This window comes from Pseudonaja textilis, chromosome Z (assembly GCF_049901715.1).
Source record: "Pseudonaja textilis isolate UNSWEBS1 chromosome Z, rPseTex1.2, whole genome shotgun sequence".
In the NCBI taxonomy this organism is placed as follows: domain Eukaryota; kingdom Metazoa; phylum Chordata; class Lepidosauria; order Squamata; family Elapidae; genus Pseudonaja; species Pseudonaja textilis.
The window spans coordinates 10489559-10503924 of record NC_142008.1 but is presented as its reverse complement, the minus strand read 5'-3'; the positions used below and the strand labels follow the sequence as shown (position 1 = coordinate 10503924).

The 14366-nt window shown below is 37.4% G+C and overlaps 1 protein-coding gene across 1 annotated transcript in view; it reads left to right on the top strand.

Annotated features, from left to right (window-relative positions):
* The window catches only part of VIPR2 (vasoactive intestinal peptide receptor 2), a 79396-nt gene extending 67030 nt beyond the window's left edge, over positions 1–12366 (top strand). Inside the window, exons 9-13 of the mRNA XM_087918380.1 lie at positions 2870–2939; positions 5077–5168; positions 5284–5407; positions 5496–5537; positions 7727–12366. Of these exons, the coding sequence (XP_087774506.1) occupies positions 2870–2939; positions 5077–5168; positions 5284–5407; positions 5496–5537; positions 7727–7900 (502 nt within the window). The 3' untranslated portion in view covers positions 7901–12366. The remainder of the gene's footprint in view (positions 1–2869; positions 2940–5076; positions 5169–5283; positions 5408–5495; positions 5538–7726) is intronic.
* Positions 12367–14366: the final 2000 nt, after the last annotated feature.

The following is a 14366-nucleotide window of genomic DNA, read 5'->3' as shown; positions in this document are numbered from 1 at the left end:
AAAGAAGTGAGGACCTGGAAAAATACAAAAATGCAAATAAAAAAAAGTTGTTTTCTTCCTCCATCCAATATTTCCAATATTTTTCTAATATTCTAACTTAGAATTGGATTTGTTGAAAATCTTAAAACTTGTACCTGCCGGCCTTCCTTAAAAAGGAAATTAAAGATAGTGGATCTCTAACAATATCAGTGAAGAAGAAAACTAGGAGACATTAAAAATGAGTCAATGTAGTTGAACAGGCAGCTTATGAAGGAACTGAATCAACTGAAGAAGATGCTTAAATGGAATGGAAGATAAGACAAACATCCAAGGAAATTGAGAAATGTAGCAAAGAGATTAGGAAAGTAATGGTAGAAAATAGCACCAGGCTCACAAGGAAGGTTTCTTCAAATAAGTCAATAACAAGAGGAAGACAGAAGAAAGGAAAAATCACTGTTAGTTCAGGTGGAAAAATCTTGATAGATGACCCAAAATATAATCCATACAAAGGAAGTCAATTGCTATTTTGTTTCTGTATCCAAAGGAAATGGTCATTTGAGTGGCATCGGTTTTAGAAGAATGTTCATAGAGAGGATTGAAGTTAGTAAAGATGTGGTATAAGAACCATTTTCAATGTCTTCAAGTCCCCAAGCCTTGAAAAGTGCATCCTACAACAGTGATGTTGTTCATGCAAGACTATTGAGGCTTCCTTCCAAGTTTGCATGTTAAAGGATTGTGGTCTCCTCCTTTTCCTTCTCCTCCTCCTCCCAAAAATATGATCCCAGTAATTATTGACCAGTCAGCCTAATATTAATAGAAATATGTTATAGTACAGCAAATAATAAGCATGTCAGTCGTAAATGGTGCTTTGATTGCTAAGTGTCAGCGTGATTTTGTCAAAAATAGATCATATGAGACATGATCATCTCCTTGGATAAGATAATTACTTTCATGGAGTATGGGAATGCTATGTATGTAACCTATAAGGAAAAGAAAATGGAGATGGGTGTGGAACACTTCATAGGAGTGTGCAAATATGTATTAGTAGACAGAGAGTAAAGCTGCTGCTCTCTTCCTTGTAACAGTTGATCTAACAAAAGAGAAAATGTCTTCTCGTTGCTAAGCTGTGACCAAATAAAATCCCTATAAAATTGAAAAGGAATAGCCTAGTTTCTAAATATATTATTTATTAAACAAGTGTATATAGCTCCCAACTCACACATTTATTTATTTTATTTATTTATAAAATTTAGTGGCCACATATCTTATCATAATAGCTTACGGTCATCAAAATATGTCTTTACGTATACAATTAAAACATTAAAATCAAACATTAAAACCCAAGGACACATGGGGAAGAGGGGAGCAGAGTGAGGGGAGTCTGTTGTTACTCAATCAACCATCTCCACAGTGCTGTTCCCTCACTGGGCCCCCAAGCCATGTCTTTTAGGACCTTACAAAGGGAGGGACGAGCAAGAAAATCTCATTGGGGGGCAAGATGTTCCAGACCAATGCCATTTCTATTCCATAATTGGGTCTGAATCCTGACTGAAAGGTGTCCAGGTATCTGTTTCATCAGGACCATTTACAGTTGCCAGGCCACTAGAATGGGGGAGGCTACCTTCTTGCAAGTAATCTGGTCGGCCAGTGTTGTTCTGTCACCTTTCTGCCCTACAAACTGTTGAATCGGGGGGATGGGTTAACTTTACTTCCTTGTCCTTGCTGACCACTGGCAGCTGCTGTGATTCTCACTTGGAGCTTCCAGGCTAACTTGTTGCAGCTGTGACTCCCTTTACTCAGCTCAGCCAGCTGCCCATTCAGTCATTCCAGATGCAGTTACTCTGTTGAGCTGGGGCCTTGTACCCCCTGGGCTCATTGCCCAGAGGTGCCAGGGCTCATCCTCCTCTTTCGAACCAGTGTCCAGAGAGGAGACTGGTGGTGTGGGACCCAATTGAGGGGTGGCATGCTCCCTATGAGATCAAGGAGTGCTCGAGGTGCCAATCGACAGATGACCGATCGACAGACATGTAGGGGAGCCTGCTGAGCCCCGGAGACAATCAACCACATAATGCAAGTTTGCGAGGTGACGCATGATGCCAGATACGCACAGCACAACTGTGTTGTGCAATGATTAGTTCAGTTGTTGCGCTGGTGAGGCTTCTGTCCAAGTGTCGAGCCCATCGTACCATTCGGCACATCTTTTATTAAACCGGACTCACTGGTGGAGGCAATGAACCGACTTTGGATCGTGGATGTCTCCATTGTGTCCGGTTATCGAATGCGGGAGACCTGGGACATCAAGGTCTCCAAATACGGACAGCCTGATCGCGTTGCTGATATTCAGCGTTGGACCTCCATTAACTCATCTGTCTCAGTCCACCACCTCCCTGTTATCATTTCCAACCAAGGACTACTGTACAGTGGCTACGAACCTTAGGCTTGAGCCGTAGAGACTGCAGAGACATCAGTCTTCTTATCATCATCGGCTCGCTCAAATGCTATGATGCATATATGCGCGGAACCAGGAAAAATTGAATCTGGACCTCGGGTGACGTGTGATTCATGACACTGCCGCAAGCAGCAACTCCACTGGTGTGACTACCTCTAGCAAATTTTCACGCTCAGAGAGAGCTGCCTCTCTGATAATTCATGATACCCTAGAGAGATTGTTGTCCTGTAGCTTCCATCCCATCTATCTATTGTCATACAGTTTAAAAATAATACTTGTTTCTGATTTACAATTATATTGTAGTACTCTTTGCTTTTTCTATTTTCAAATTTTCTCACAATTTTGCTAGAGTTAAGCAACAATTATGGTATAATTACACAGGATTTATTATTTTTATTTATTAGGTGTCTTTGCTGATTCATTGTTTCCTTTTTTTAACAGTTGCTGGGATACAAATGAGCATAGTGCTCCTTGGTGGATTATACGAGTACCAATCCTAATTTCCATTTTAGTAAGTAAATTCAGCATTGGAAATGAATTATGTTAATGTAAGTTTTCACACTAGCTTTTATCCCTTGAAATTTCATGCACAAGTGTTGGTCTAGACAAAAATCTAATATTTTTCATTATTAATTTTAAACGCACCCTTCAGCACCAAAAGGAGAGGCTGAGGTTCCCCCAAAGCAGCTAATAATAAAAATTTAGAAAGAACAATACATTAGCGCTATAGAATGCAATTCCAGAGTCCTAAAAACAAAACAAAAAACTGAACCTTTGGCATTCTTTCTATTACATAATCCCTGGTGAATTTAAAAAAACTTAGCCTGCTTTCTGAAAGAGTAGCTAAATTTTATTTATTTATTTTAATTTATTGGCTGCCCAAGTCCAATGGAATCTGACCAGTGGGCAAAATCAAAAAAAGACATAACTGCCAAAAATTTTAGATGAAAAGTCTTTCCCATCATTAGTTCGACAAAAGTCAACATTCTTCCATATTAGATACTGATATTATAACTGCCCCAAATTTAGTTCTTATGTATAACTTACAGAATTATAGTTCAACAGTATTTCTCCAAATTGCAAGTACATATCGTCCTCCCACCTTGTCCGCAATTGGGACAAGGAGTTCTGTTGCTAAGCAAGGCAGCTTTTAAGTGAGCTATGCCCAATTTTATGACCCCCCCGCCCCGTTTTTTGTTTTTTGTTTTTGCTATGGATGTTAAGCAGATTAATGCATTTATTAAGTAAATCATCAATCTTTAAGTAAATCCAGCTTTCCCCACCAGCTCTGCATTGACTTTGTCCGAAGCCAGTGGAAAAGTTTGCAGATGGTGATTGCATTGCCATAGAGGGTCATAAGTCATTTTTTTCAATGCTATTATAACTTCAAATGGTTGCTAAACAAATCATTGTAAGTTGACCTGTAAAGAGCTGGCTTTACTAGCTAAGGTGGGATTTAAACTGACAGCCTCTTTGGTTTTTGCCTGGTACCTTAACCACTAAACTGGCTTATGACCAGAGGTGATATTCATCAGGTTCTGACCAATTGTGGAGAACTGGTAGCGGAAATTTTAAGTAGTTAGGAGAACCGGTGGTAATCTTCCCCCAGGAGTGTGGAGAGAATTGAGATTTTACAGTATCCTTTCCCTGCCAAGCCCACCAAGCCATGCCCACAGAAAAAAAAAATGAATCCCACTACTAGTTATGATGTGTAATACTAGTTATGTTATGACATGTAACATTAGTGTTAATGATAATAATATAGTGGTAGAAATAATATAGTGGTACATAATTCCATAAGAATTATGGAAATTATGGAAAATCAACCGTAGTAAAGGACCAGAAGAGAATCTTATTATAACTCCTAATTTAAGGAAAGAATATAATTCTGAGACAGACAAATGGACAGGTGTATTTATAGAGGCCTGTCTGTCTCTCTTTTAAAATTTCATTACCTAAAGGCCAATTAATCTTTTAAAAAGATTCAGGAGGATAAAATTATTAAATATATTTTCCCTCTCTTTAATTATCTTGCAATGTCTTTATAAACAACTGAATATTCATGGACAAGTTTGTGGTTGCTAGGTGATCAATCCTTAGAATTCAACCCAATATTGATTTTCCCCAAGATAAGCCCCCCTGAATTCCCTGGGAATTGATTCTAAGTGGATGAACATATTGGATGTATATTTAACTTCTAATCTATACTGTTAGATACACCAAAATGTAATTCTTTCTGTATTTAACTGGGAGTAAATTTTAATCCACGCATTAAGGCAAGGGTCTTCAACTTGGCAAGTTTAAGACTTGTGGACTTCAACTCCCAGAATTCCTGGGCTAACATGACTGGAGGAGGAATTCTGGGAGTTGAAGTCCACAAATCTTAAAGCTGTCAAGTTTGAAGACCCCTGCATTAAGGCCATATTTTTCATCTTTGCAACTTTAAAATAGATGAATTTCAACTCCTAGAATTTGGACTGGGAATTCTGGGAGTTGAAGTCCATCTATCTGAAAGTTACCAAGATTGAGAAACGTTGCAGTTTTTTTTTTCTTCTGAACATCATTAGAAGATTTAACTTATCAGTGAATAACTGGAAAAACTATGCCTTTTGATACAATTATTAATACCTCCGTTAATTCTTTCACAGGTAAATTTTATCATATTCATTAGCATAATAAGAATTCTGCTGCAGAAGTTAAGATCGCCAGATGTGGGAGGCAATGAACAGTCACAATACAAGTGAGTGAAATGCAAGTCTTTATCTATCTCTTGATGGAGGCCCCTTTTGGCAAAACACAAATCAGAGGAGCTCTGACTTATCGTAATGGGCTTATTTTATGTGTTTATTTTTAAGGAGACTTGCAAAGTCAACACTGCTTCTGATTCCACTCTTTGGTGTTCACTATGTGGTGTTTGCACTCTTTGGTGTTTCTGAGTACTACCAGATGATTTTTGAATTATGCCTGGGTTCTTTTCAGGTAGTAGCCGAGCAATTTTTCTTCTTAAAATAATTCTGATTTAATTTTATTACTGTGTTTTAACTTGTCAATATTTTGCCCTTGCCAGGGACTGGTTGTTGCAATCCTGTACTGCTTTCTGAACAGTGAAGTAAGTTTATATCTTCTTGTAATAAAATTACGCTGTTGTTCAGTTGTTGACAGAAGCCCCAAGATCCACTTTCTAGTATATGGAGGTTGGACTAAGAAAGGGCCATCGGGGCATTGGAGTCACTTCAAGTGAGAATAGAGGGAACTTGTTTTAAACATTGCAAAAACCATAGCAGGTTTTAAATCCGTGATGGTGAACTTATGGCATGCATGCCAGAGGTGGCACCCAGATCCCTCTCTGTGGGCACGCAAACCATCGCCCCAGCTCAGCTCTGCCACACATGTGCCTCCCGCCAGCCAGCTGGTCTTCGGGTCTCTGCTGTGCACCCCCTCGTGCATGCCCAGGGGACATGCACACATGCATGGGGATGCATACACATTGCATTTTGGGGATGCATACACATTGCATTTTGGGGATGCACGTGTGCGCTTTGGGCACTCGGTGTCGAAAAGATTAGCCATCACTGTTTTAAATCATAGTTTGTTGAGGAGTACTGTGTGGTAAAGTGAATACTGTCACAGATAGGAGTGGAATCAAGAATTCCCTTCCTTCTTTCCTGATAATATTCTTTTTAACACATGTAACTTCCTTCCTTCCTCCATTCCTTTTTTTAAAAATGTACTAAACCTGGCTCAGCTTTACATTTCTATTGTGTGTTTCCAACTTGAAACTAGCCACCAATTTTCCAGAGTGTGGTTGAAAGAGGCTCCCGGAGCCCCTCAAATGAGTCTAAAGACCACTTGCAGCCCTGGAACTTCAGATAATCCATTTTTGCCTTTAAGTATAGTTTACAAACTACAGTCCCTGGATATAGTTAACACACTGTGGGATTAAACCAACTGCATCCCGGTAGGAGATGAGAACCCAGCCATTCAGCTAACTGGAATAGTGGAGGTTTCTGCAGGAAGGCCTTTTCCCCAAAAGAGAGAAATGCAAAGAAGGAGAGACATTATAGTTTATGACTCCAGCTGGAAACCTTGGTATTTTTGCAACCCAAATCAAGCACCAACTAAACTTGAAACAGCCATTTGTGGACTTTGTTCTTTGATGACTGCTAAAAACTAATAGGGAAAAATTGGGTTCTTCAGTAAATAGGATTGTAAATGTCTAGGGTAAAATAAGGAGAGTGCTGGATGATTTGTTGAGATTTTATAAGCTTATGCTTGTGACATTAGGAAAGTATCTAACCAAAGTATCTAACCTAATCTCCCTTCTGTGGGCCTCTTCCTCAGTTATCTTTGATTTTTCTTCAAACATCTGGTTCCTTTTTTACTTTGATAGGATGTATCCAAAACATTTAAGCTTTAGCTTAAGTGTTACTGCTTCTAGTGAACATTAATTGGATTCAGCACCTCCCCACAAAAAATAGCGATACTCTGCAAGTTTTTTATCAGTTAACAACTGTCTTTTTCTGCTGGGAGTTACTGAGGGAGTAACTTTCAGATATTTTCAGATGCCTTTAGTCTGCCAGTTGTTGGGTTTTAATTTGGCATCCAAAATTTGGAAGTAAAAGTTCCTGAACTAAGAGAGTTTTAGTTTCAAGTCAGCATGCCTAATTTTCAGTATGTAATTGAATTTTTCGTGTTTGCTTTTAGGTTCAAAATCTTTGCTTAGAAGTTAAGAGCGAGATAAAAAGTATCTTGACTTCAGTTTTCTTAGCAGCTTCAGAAACACATCCCTATTGTTGATAGAGTTGTTCTTGTTTTGCCCAGATGTTTGGGTTTTTCTCAGTCTAGTGCCAAATTGATTTGATTGGGTTTTTTTCACCACCACTTTAACACCTTTAGATTTGGAATGCTTTGAATAAATGAGCTTTCTACTATTTTTTTGTTTTTATCAGCACCCCAATTATAGCACAGCATATTGTAAACTGTCAAGCAATTTCAATACATAGCATAACAAGTTGTATTTAGAAAAAAACAACTGTAATACAGTTTTATTAAATGTGGGAACCTTCGTATAATTCCCTTTTCCTTTTATTTCACCTTCTTGTGTATGAGGGGCCCTTGGCGCTCTCTGAGCTTGGTGGTTTTCTGGCAGACATTTCATTACCCAACTAGATAACATCATCCATGAGCTACATATATTCTCTTGTGTTGGCTTATTGCATATTTAAGCATGTTTTTAATCCCACAGTGAATTAACCCCAGCCTTGATAAATTCCATGCTGGTTTCCTGTTTGCTTTCAGGTTCGAGGAGAGCTGAAAAGAAAATGGAGGAGCTGGTGTCTGAATGAAAGAATGAGCCGCGATTACAAAAATCACAGGTCTTCTGTTTTTCCAAATGACTCAGAAAGTGGACCCCAATTGCATCGCAATTCGGCCACCCAGTTTTCTTCTCAGTCCGAAACCTCGGTGATATAAGTCATCTAGGTATCTACAGAAAAACTATGGGGCACGTCCCTGGGTACATAGTTCATTCATTGTGCTATTTTCTAATGTGTAGAGTTTGTACTCCACTTTATCTGTATGTTGAGATAGAGGGATTTCCAGCCTATGACGGCTATCTTTTGTACTTGCTTTTAGAACTTGGTTATGATGAAACCCTTTCCCCTCTATTAATTCCCCCACCCAAACTGTGTATGCTGCAAATAGCTGTTAATAGTTTAATAGTCACCATCCATATTTGGTTTAAACCTTGGGAAAATCATCAAATCATACAGCAGTTAGTCTCATCTGTTGCAGAAATGTTTGTTTTTACGAAGTTGGTTCCAAAGACTATACATTTAGATATTAAATCTGCTACCACTGTTGCCCTTTAGCAGAATTTTGACTCTCGGAGTAAATTCTGTGCAGGTAGTCCTTTTCAGCAATCATATTTGGGACCAGCAACTTGGTCATTAAGCAAACTGGTCTCTGAGTGAAACGTGAGTTTATGATCTTCAACTTTCCTTTGTTTCACAGACCTATGAAGCTCATAAATGGGGGGACTGGTCACAAAATTACTTTTTGTAATTATTGTAATTATGAATGGTCACTAAGCAAGACAGTCACTAACGGGGGACTACCTGTAGAGAAGCCAGCTGCTTATATTTGCAATATTGTTTGATGGAGGACCATGAATTTGCTTGGTCTTTAGAACCTAGAAGGATCATACGTATATGACACTGGCTTTCCATCCCAAACAAGCTATTTACAAAAGTGTGATTATGACATAGGAGTGGGGCTTGTGGCCATAGCTTGTTTGAGTTCTCTTGTAGGTGAACACTTGAAGGGATTTGAATGCAAAGTAAAAATGGAAAATTAAATTTTAAGTGGGCTATCACAGAATATTGTACTTTCCTGGCAGGATAGAATAGATTGGAAAGCATTTGAAAAAGGAAAAAAAAATCAATATCAAACTTTTTTTATTGTTTTTGTGATCTTCCAAATGCTGTTGATTATCAGATTTTTCATATGTTGGTTTTAATACTATTTATTGTGTGCCTTTTTTATATTCCCTGTAATGTAATGTATTTTGACTAGTCCCAAGGCTTTCCTTTTTGTTAGCTTCTGTGGATTTCTGTAAAATAAGACAAAAGCACTTATCGAGGGACATCCTTGCCACCTCTCCATAATGTTGTCCGATTTTATTAGATTCCTATTTGTTTTTAATGCCTTGGCCATGGGATCCTAACAAAAAATTTCCAATCTCTTTTTTATGAAGACAGAGGCCATCAACACTAAAATGGCAGTCATGACAATGTAAGATGATTAGTATAAAACCAGATAATATCTTTGGAACAGCAGTTTATAAAAGACGAAATAAAAAGCATAATTCAGCATGGTCATAATGCTTTTTTGATTTGATATAACTGTGTTTCTATGTTTCCTTTTCCAGTATTCCTTTTTCATTGTTCATTTCCAGTATTTTTCAAACTGAAAATTGCTTGTTTTTCTTGAATTGAGTTTTTCTTCTTGTTGGATCCAACTTTCTAAAAAGTTATAAGTTCCAAAATGTGGAACGAATTAACTGTGATTAAATTTTAGGTTGTTTTTTTTAAAATAACAAGATGAAAAATAAGTAACACTCTGGGTGTATTAGCAAGTTATCACTTGATATGAGGAATAACAAAAAAAAAAAAAAAAAGTTGCACAACATGATTTTATGTTTGCCATTGCTTTTTTCTAGGATCGTTTTAGTTTTCAAGTCCAGCCTGCAAATTTAGTCTTTCCAAATACTAGCCTAAATTTAAGTTTAATCATCCTACATTGACTAAGCACAATGACAATCAAATTTATTATTTTTTATAAAAGATGCATTGGAAACCATTTTATATAACAAAACAGATTGAAAACCTAGCACCTCATTATAATTTGTAATCTTATTATATGTTCAGGTTGTTTATAGGTAAGATTATATGGAAAAAAATCTCCTTGCCTAGGGATGTGGCTATGCTTGATGGCCATTGGACAAACTCTTAAGCATCACTAGGGCCTTAAGGAGGGTCAATGGCTGTTTTTTTTTTCAAGTAATACTCCTGTGACTTAAAGGAGCTGAAGTCAGTAGTCCAATCAGGAACTGAGCCTTCTCCCCAGGTTTTTCTGTTTTCTGGCTGATAGCTGCAAATTTAGTAGCCCCAGCCTGATCTTGAGCTCCATGAAGATCGGCTACCCTGTTAATATAAGTAGTCTTCAACTTACAACCATTTGTAAAAAGTACCTTATAACCCGTCTTCTCACTTAAAACTGTCGGGCCATCCCCATGGTCGCATGATCAAAATTCTGGCACCTGGCATGCATTTATGATAGTTGCAGCATCCCAGGGTCATGGGATTGTCGTTTGAGACCAGTTGGCTTTTTGACAAGCAAATAGTGGGAGAACTGAGACAATTGTAGTGATTTGCTTAACAACCATGCCAAAAAAAGATAAAATTGGGCTTGGCTTATTTAACAACCACCTTGCTTAGCAATGAAAGTTCTAGTCTAAATTGGGGGCTTTAGTCAAGTGCTACCTGTACAGGGCAGGAATGAATCCCAGATAGTGAGATACTGCAGTAGCACTGTAGCCATTTCAGTCGTGTCTGTCCTTTTCAATCTTGCCCCAAATACAGATAGTATTTTGCAACTATCTGGCAATTGTTGAATATATCAAATTATAAATATTATTGGGACTAAGATGGGTAGGTAAGTCATTTGTAATGTGACTTTACATCTCAGTGTTGCTGACCGCCTGTTCAAAATTAACAAGATTGAAAAAAGGTTTGACATGATCCCTTTTTAAATAACTATAAAAGGCATAAACCAAAAGAGGACTTTTTTGTTTTGTTTTAACCTCCTGTCTTTGTGCAACCATTGTAAAAGGACACAAAGCCGACAAGTATTTATAAATAGAAGTGTGAAATATCTCCCGTCCTAAGAGAAAAAGGCATAGCCGTGTTTACTTCTATTGTCTTTGGCTTTCTTAAATAATAAACCAAGTTTATGCTGCTGTACTTTTCCACAAGAGCTACTTGTCCCTCAGAATTTGAAGTGGCAAGTTTCTAAGAAATAAACATTCTCTCTGGTTTGCAATTTAACTTGGATAGAGCAATCAGCAGCTTTTTCTAATTTGGGCATATCATCTTCACCCTATTTATGCTTAAGCCCAGCCGTTTATTCTCAAATTTCATTTCACAGCAGAACCAGCACATGAGCAAAACCGCATTTCTAGACATGGAGCAAAGGTGTTTACGCATCATAAACGCCACAGATTCTATTTTGCATCTGCATGGTTGCCATCTTTAAGTCAAATCCCTGTGAGATTACAGGAAGAATGATCAGGAGTGCTCAAGGCCCCTACTAAATATCTAATGACCTGGTCCAGGAGCATCCTCAGGAGGATGGCATTTTTAAAAAAGTCACAATGGCTGCCACAAATATAAAATTGAAACACTGCCTCTTTGTGTAAAAAACAGAAATACAATGCATATTAAAAAGAGGCAGAGTTTCAATCACACAACCACCAACAGGAGTTTTGGGACTCTACTCCCCACTTCCTTCAGGTACTGATGAGATTGCCTAGTTGAATAATGAAATATCTGCAAGAAAACAACCAAGCTCAGACAGCACCAAGGACTCAGTTTGCAGATTGTTGCTAAGGTCTTGTCCTGCTCTTAGAGTGGCAGAAAGAACATGCAGATCTTCTAGTTGATTTGTCCTCCTGCCCCAAATTAAGCCATATATTTAGTTAAATACTAGGGGATCAATTTGTACACCCCTTTTCTCCCTACTTTCTAACGCTGTGTGAAAGAATGCAGGAAGAGCAGGCACCAGACACTGGGCCCTAAGCAAAGCAACCCTTTCACCATCTTATCTCAAGTTATTTATCTTAGAGACCAGAGTGAAGGGTATTAATCTGTAAAGATTGAGGTGGAAAGATTCATACCCCTCCTGCCTTCCTTCTAATTGTGATTATACGCTAACCTAACCCATTTATTATAATTACAAAACAATTGTAATTTCAAAAAAACTACATTAGATAAAGTCTAATGCTGTTTTAGCATGTAAACAGATACTCAGCTTTATTTTCCAGTCAAGAGTTCCCCTTGACCATGAGCAACATGCTGGGAGAAAAACATCTGAATCCAAAATATGAAACTACATTTACTTTCTCTATATTTATTCATTTTTTCCTGTCACGTTGAAAATTGATAGGGATCAAAGTTATGCATCTCTGAAACAGAAGAATGTGGAATTCATAAAACTGAAAACTAAATACATTCGATTGAATTTTTTGAAATCATACAGATTTTGACTACTGTAATATTTCAGGTTCAAAAGAAGCCATAGGTGAGAGAGTTCATTTGCTATATATTTGATACAGGGTTCAGAATTGAAGGTCGTAAATTCAAGTCTTATATTAGCCTTCACAATCTGGTGCCCTCAAGGTAGTTGGATTTCAGTTTCCTGATTTCTTAGCCAATACATTTGGAAGGGATCCCAGAATGAGGAAGTCTCATTTAGGTGTCAGTTCAGCGTTTTATTTTCCTTTCTGTCATGGGCGTCACTGACCAATCAAATAATCAGCCCATTTTGTTTCAAATAATATTTCTATATATCCTTTCTACCTCCCTACCTTTCTGGTATTTAGCACAGATGTCATGCCAATTATTGTACCATGACAATATAAAGATTTGTATTTGAATTATTATAGTAACTATTTTTTTAAAACCGTGACTATCATCATCTTTGTGAATGTGTACATTTATATTCATTTTAATCATGGTTTATATAAATGGTATATACATTTATCTTTACGAATGTACTGTATATATTACTGAGAGATCCAGTTGGTATTAGGCATCAGTCTAGAAACCAGGAGTCCACGAGTTGCCCTCCCATAGGCAAAAAGCCAGCTGGGTGGTCTTGGGCCAGTCATTCATTCTCAACCCTAAGAAAGAAGCAGTGGCAAACCAGTTTTAAAAAATCTTGCCATGAAACTTCAAGATGCAGGTAGTCTCCGAAAATTGGACACAATTAAAGGGAGAGGGATGATATTTCCAAGATTATTAAAGCAAACTAACATAATGTCACATCAAATTTTGATGTAAATGAATGTTTTCTTTTTTATAAGTTGTAAAGGTTTATGAAAATATTGGTAAACAAATATACATAGAACGGTCTTTGTTCATTTGAATCTCCTTATGCACTTTAAGCTATAAAGTATTTGTTAAAATATGTAGCAGCAGTAATTGTGAATTGTTATCTGCAGTGTTTGAAAGTGCTTTAAACATGCTGCATTGAACATAAAATCCCAGATACACATTCTGATTCACTTTTTAAAAAATGCATTCAGGCAATTCAGTAAGGGCCCAAGAATACGGGATGGTATTGGAGCTTCCAGAGGTATGACAAATGCAAAAGCAGATCCCACAACAGGAATTGTTCAGTAGACTGGTTCTTTGACACCTCTCCAGACAGGGACCGGATGGAAGATTACCCACATATGCTTCAGATAGCTACTCCTCACAAGCAGACAGCTGGATGGCAGTTTTCTATGGGCTGGGATTCTGAGAGATGATGAAATTAAATTATCTATAACTGCAGTTGAGACTTACAAACCTCATTTTCTAATCACTTTTGGAAATGAACTTATTAACCTATTGAAAGCTTACATAGACAAGTCTGAAAAGGCTGGTTGAGTGATCCTGAATCCTGAATGAAAGAAAAATTTAACCCTAAATTTAAGAATTTAAAGAATCTGAGATGGGCAAAATGCTTACATTGATTCTGTTTTATCCCAGTGATTATTTTTTGTTTCAGACATTTTTTTTCCCGATGTAAGGTGGTGTTACTCTCTTTCTAGCTTTCTTTGGTTGTACTGTAATGAGTTGAGTGACCAGGTACTTTTTGATAAAATTGCGTAATATACATTTTATTAAAGGATATTGTATAGGCAGTTTGCTTCCTTTTTCTAGTTTTCTAGGTTGCTGCAGTACATTTGTAGTGATCCGAATAATGTTCTTACACAGCTCTTGTGGGAAGTTGGATTGTTATCACACTAAAAGCTAGTGTGATTGTTTTTCAGTAGACTTGCATTTTTAATTTGCCAACATTTCCTTTGCTGATGAGAATATTCAGGTAGAGTAGTGTGTTGTTTTTCCTTTGTGAATGTTATTCTTTTGAAGGTGTGGATTGTTTCATGTTTCAGGTTACTGCTACGTTTTTTTTTGGGGGGGGGGGTTGTTAGTTCCAGATCTATAGAAGTAAAGAGTACATTGTAATCATCTTCATTTCTTTCCACTTTGATTTTCTGGAACCACTGTAGTTGATAGAGTATTAATTATTCTCTATGAGTTGTCAAGTTTTTTTGTAAATTTTTTCACTCTGTTGTATTTTGGGTAACAATACATTTGGACAAATTATATAG